This window comes from Pyrgilauda ruficollis, unplaced genomic scaffold, assembly GCF_017590135.1.
Source record: "Pyrgilauda ruficollis isolate IOZ18807 unplaced genomic scaffold, ASM1759013v1 scaffold4, whole genome shotgun sequence".
NCBI classification, from domain to species: domain Eukaryota; kingdom Metazoa; phylum Chordata; class Aves; order Passeriformes; family Passeridae; genus Pyrgilauda; species Pyrgilauda ruficollis.
Genome location: NW_024525489.1, coordinates 16,164,983 through 16,170,038, shown reverse-complemented (window position 1 = coordinate 16,170,038; position 5,056 = coordinate 16,164,983). Strand labels below are relative to the sequence as shown.

Here is a 5,056-nt window from a genome sequence, read left to right as displayed (position 1 = left end):
GCGCTCCCGGAGGCGCGCGGCGGGCGGGGCCCGGCTGAGGCAGCGATCGCAGAGCCGGGCTGGGCTGGGCCGGGCAGGGCCGGGCTGAGGCAGCGATCGCAGAGCCGGGCTGGGCCGGGCCGGGATGTGGCAGCGCCCGGAGCCGCACACAGCGGTGTCCGTACTGACTCACGGCTCCGCACCGAGTAGGGGCGGCTCATCGGGCAGGAGGGGCAGGCGTAGAATGGTTTGGGTTCGAAGGGACCTTGAAAGATCACCAGTTGCAGTGCCTCTGCCGTAGTAGGAGTATTTGCAGTAGTTTTGTTGTAACTTGTATTTATGCTGTCATTGATGCCTCCATTCAGTCACCTAGTACACAAGAAACTAAGCTTTGGAGACAACTTTTTCTTGCCAGCACTGTGACTCCCATGCCCATCCTTTGCTAGCTTTGTATTGTGCCCTTACGTGCAATAGCTTAGTATGGGCTTTTTTAATTTTTTTTTTTTTTTTTTTTTGAGCAGCCATGATTTTTTTGATATCCTAAAGTATGTACCAGCAATTTTCTCTGCTTAATTTCCTGATTCAGTTTGAGCTTCTTTTAATTTTCTTTCTGTTCTTCCTACTTGATGTTTGGCAACACTGCAAGTGGAAAATGCATTCCTAGTTAAGCACTGGAGTGCCAGAGGTCATTGAAAGGATTTGCATCCTCTCCTACTCAGGATTATGACAGGCTGCCAAACCCTAGTGTAAATAGGCATTCCAAATATGATCCTTTCAGACATTGTAAAGCAGAGGAGGCCAGAACTACTTATGAGTGTTAAAATGTGGATGCATCGTTGTTTTATACATTGATGTTTCCATTGTTTTATACATGATGTTTTCTGTTTCATTCTGATGGAAACCCTAAATGCTTGTGGAATTTGAAGATCCTCTTTTAGAAGACATAAGTTTTTCATAGTTCTAGTCTTGGGAAGGAGCAATAATGCTGGAACAGGTAACTAGCGAGGGAGAAAAAATTCAGCACAATGAAATACAAAGACATGCACATAAATACAGATCTATCCTAGTAAAGTCAATTATGGGCTTTGCAATATTGGGCATTTTTGTATTATTGCAGCTAGCTCTGCAAGAACAATAACTTGGCCATCAGTAGCAATCTAAACAATAAACACCATGCTGCATCCAGGGAGTACCACATGTGAACAATGTGGACATTTTCAGCCTTACCCTTCACCTTAAAGGATGTACATGGAAGTACAAGGACTGGCAAGGTCGGCCCTAGGGCATGGAACTACTCCTGAAGAATTGTATATCGGGATTCTTAAGAAAAAATGGAAACAAGATACAGGTCCCTAAATCAGTGTGTGACATATAAGTACTGATCTACTGCTGCTTGGAATGCAGTGTCAGGGATATTAAATGAAGCCATTAGGAGAGTAGGTTCAAAGAAAGGAGGCAGTTTTTCACAGAGCAAGCAGTTAAGCTGAAAACCACTTTGCCTCAGGTTCTTACATACCAGAACTTGGACATCAAGTTAATTAACTTACAAATTAGTAGAAGAAAAAAAAAAACCATTCTAGCCTAAGAGATGAGTAGTTGATCTGCGGTTCAGGAAGTCCATGAAGTGCAAATTCTGATTCCATACACTTTTTGTAGGACCTCACATTAGAATCTTGTATGGTTAATCGTGGCTTTCTGTCAGGTGAGACTAGACCACATGAACTCCATGGCAGGGCAAAGGCCTAACTTTGCATTTGATTCCTCTTTACTGTACGCTGGAACTACTTGGAATTCCACAAAGCTTCTAATGGGAAATTACTTCAGTGTAATATGCAGAACTTTCTGTACATGCAAACTCTTCTTCACCCACAGTACTTTCTGAACTGTTCTGATCTCAGGTCATCATGACAATAACACAAACTCGTACTCACCAGAATATCAAACTACTAATGTCTCAAGGACCAGTGCCCGGAAGTGATTAAGTATGAACATTTAAAAAGACATGCGTCTATAGGTTTAAAATTTTTTATTGTGCTGCCAAGAGCCAAATTACAAGAAACTGCCTTACAGTTAAAAAAGTAAACAAGCAATCTGCTGAACCGCAGTGCACTCCGAGTGCCACATATGCATCTATTTTTCAGAAAATTATATCTGCATTTCTCTTACAAGAGCACAACAGGAACCAAAGTAAAAGAGTGTAATGGATACAGCACATAGGATAAATCATATCTTTAAAATAATAATAATAAAATAATAATAATAAAAACATTTTACACCATGTCCTATATCCTGCTAATATTTTCAGAATATGGCCTTGATTGTAAAACAAAAGCAAGCATTTACAATTTCTGGATAAAGACTGCTTACTCTTATGCAAGGAATGGATGTTTTGTCTTGACAAAATCTCTGTAGTTACTGGACAGAAACATCTCTGTTTCATTCTCAGGCTGAGTACAAAACACTGGGGAGACTACATTTTTTCTTATTGGTGGTTGGAAACTGAAGTTATATAAACAGAAAAAATGTTGACCCTTAATGATACACCTATTTTTTTCTTTGATGCAAACAGCTAGAACACCTTTTTGATATTCTAAAACAAAAAAAAAATTGTTAATCTTCAGATTAATAAATTAGGTCATTATAATAATAAATTAGTTTTTTTTTTCAGTTTTAAAGTTCAGCAATCTCTGACCAAGTATTTACAACAATACTTGAGAGTTCCTTTACAAAAAATACATTTTCTTTTCACATTAAGCATACTGGGTATCTGTGTCTCTTATGACAAGCATTTGTAAAAGAAAAAAGGCAATGCACAAATGGGTAATTAGTATAAAAGTGCCAAGACCTGTTTGGAAAGTTAACATTGTATTATACAGTCAGAGTTATAAATGAGGCAAGCTACAACAAACTTCCAGCTTAATGCGGACAATATTCCAGTAGTTGTTTCAAACAATTGTTTGCAAAAAAATAAAAAAGAAAAACAAAAAGAAAAACAAAACCAACCAAAATCCAGGAGCTGATTGTGTTATTTTATGGAGTTGATTAGTGCTGCATGTATATTGTCATCAGTGTCTCTAGCCAATGCATTCATTAAAAAGCCTTTTTAAGGCTAAGCAGGAAAAGAAAAAGAAGAAACACCCTGAAATGTAGCAAGTAGCAAGAGCAACGCTTACTGCTATAATCGTGCACGAACTGAACACACGCCAACACAAGAGTGCACACACACACACACACACACAAACACGTTCAAATCAAATCAAATCAAATCAAACTGTAGGTAGAATGAGATGCTCTTTTCTTGTCTTTCCTAAACTCACAAGCAATTAAGCATTGATATGGAATGCCTGTTATCTGTTTCTGCTCTGGGTAAATCTCTCTCAGATAAAAATACATTCAACAAGAAAAAAAAATAGAAAAAATATATACTGTATACATAGTATTTTATATATACAGTATATATATGTATAGTGTATATACACATGCACGTATATATACATATGTATACCTACATGCATTTGTATATACATATATATACACAAACATACAAATACTTTTTGTTGTTTTTAGCATAATTATATTTACATAAATATTCCTATAATGCTAAAGTTTAAAGAAGCATGATCTCCTTTTTTTTTCTGAGCTTCAAAAAAGGTGCTTGAGTAATATACAATTAAAATTAAGCAGCTTCCTAGCATGGAAGTAGTTTCTAAATCTGCATACCAGTAAATAAGAACATCAACAGGAAAAAAAAAACAACCTTAAAACAGTCTCTTTTTTACTCTCTTGTACGCAAGAGCTTTGTCCAACAAAAATATTTTTCCTTCTCCTGTATGAACAACCAGAGATTGATATAAAATAACAAAACAAAACCACAACAGACAAAACAAACAAACAAAAGCCCCTGGAACTGCATGGTGTTCTTGAGTTTTCCTTCCATCCTTCCTCCCTTTCTTCCTCACTTCAATACTGCTGTCAAAAGATCCAGTGCTCATATCAGGAATTACTTAGGCCTCAGTCATTTGCTAACTCTGCTGAAGTCTGGCTAATCTAGCCAATCAGCTTTGAAGAAAACAAAAATAAAAACAAAAATAAAAACAAAAAGCAGCACAAGGTATAATTTTGTACATCCTTAATAAACCCACCCTTTATTTTCTGCTATAATCTTTTCCTTGCTATTTCATTAACTACTGCAGCTTCTCATCATATAGAAAAATATTTGCAGCTACACCACACCTGTGATGTGACAAATTCTGTTCTAGGAGTACATTACTGTAGCAACAGCTGGAAAAAAATAATCAGACCTTTTCATATTTTTTTCACCTGGGGTTAGGCTTTTGCTGCAACAGATGCAATTTCAGAGCAACGAGATAAACCACTATCCTGTTGCTCAGCAGTATATTTTCATCTCCAGCCAAGCATGACCAGCTTTTCTTCTCTGAAACTTCCTTTTACTTCATTGCCTACCCCTAGCCCCTGATTCCCCCTCCCAAAAAACCTCTATAGCTATGTTACAAGCAAATACATCTTAACAAGTTTCAAAACTTTGGTTCTAAGAAAACACTTGGTCAGTTATCTCAAGGAAAAGTGGGAATGCTTTTTCTGGCACATTGCAGGAGTCAGAGCTCATCCCAGAAAGGTCTTAGAGCTGTACATGTAGTCACAAATCCAATACAATCCACTAAGCAACTGCACAATTCTAGTTTTATTTTAATAGCAGACTGTCTCTCTTTCTCTCGCTCTCTCTCTTTCTTAAATCCTTGGCAAGGGTGCAATTCTTCAAACTGTTTGATAGAAATTATCTGCCTGTAGGTTGTTCTGTTTCTGCATGCTGTAAAATCCACTGTATCTTGAATCTGGGTCTGCAATTCTTAGCATCCTCTGAGAACTGTCCACCTGGACCCTGGTACCTTTCTCGCAGTCCACATATACCAGTTGATTGTTTAGGCAAGAAGGCTGTTAAAACAGAAAGGAAATATTGAGTAAATAATTCAGTTTTTGTATTCCACACACAGTTTTTAAAGTCTACTTGGTTTAAGTCCACAAACACAAAACAAAATTAAACTGGCAATGAAAGAAT

The 5,056-nt window shown here is 37.5% G+C and overlaps 1 protein-coding gene across 2 annotated transcripts in view; it reads right to left on the bottom strand.

Annotated features, from left to right (window-relative positions):
- Nucleotides 1-1,990: 1,990 nt before the first annotated feature.
- The window catches only part of CRIM1 (cysteine rich transmembrane BMP regulator 1), a 175,092-nt gene continuing 172,026 nt past the window's right edge, over nt 1,991-5,056 (bottom strand). For both annotated transcript variants that reach the window (XM_041476809.1, XM_041476810.1), the window contains exon 17: nt 1,991-4,932. In XM_041476809.1, coding sequence (XP_041332743.1) covers nt 4,756-4,932 — 177 coding nt within the window. In that variant the 3' untranslated portion in view covers nt 1,991-4,755. The remainder of the gene's footprint in view (nt 4,933-5,056) is intronic.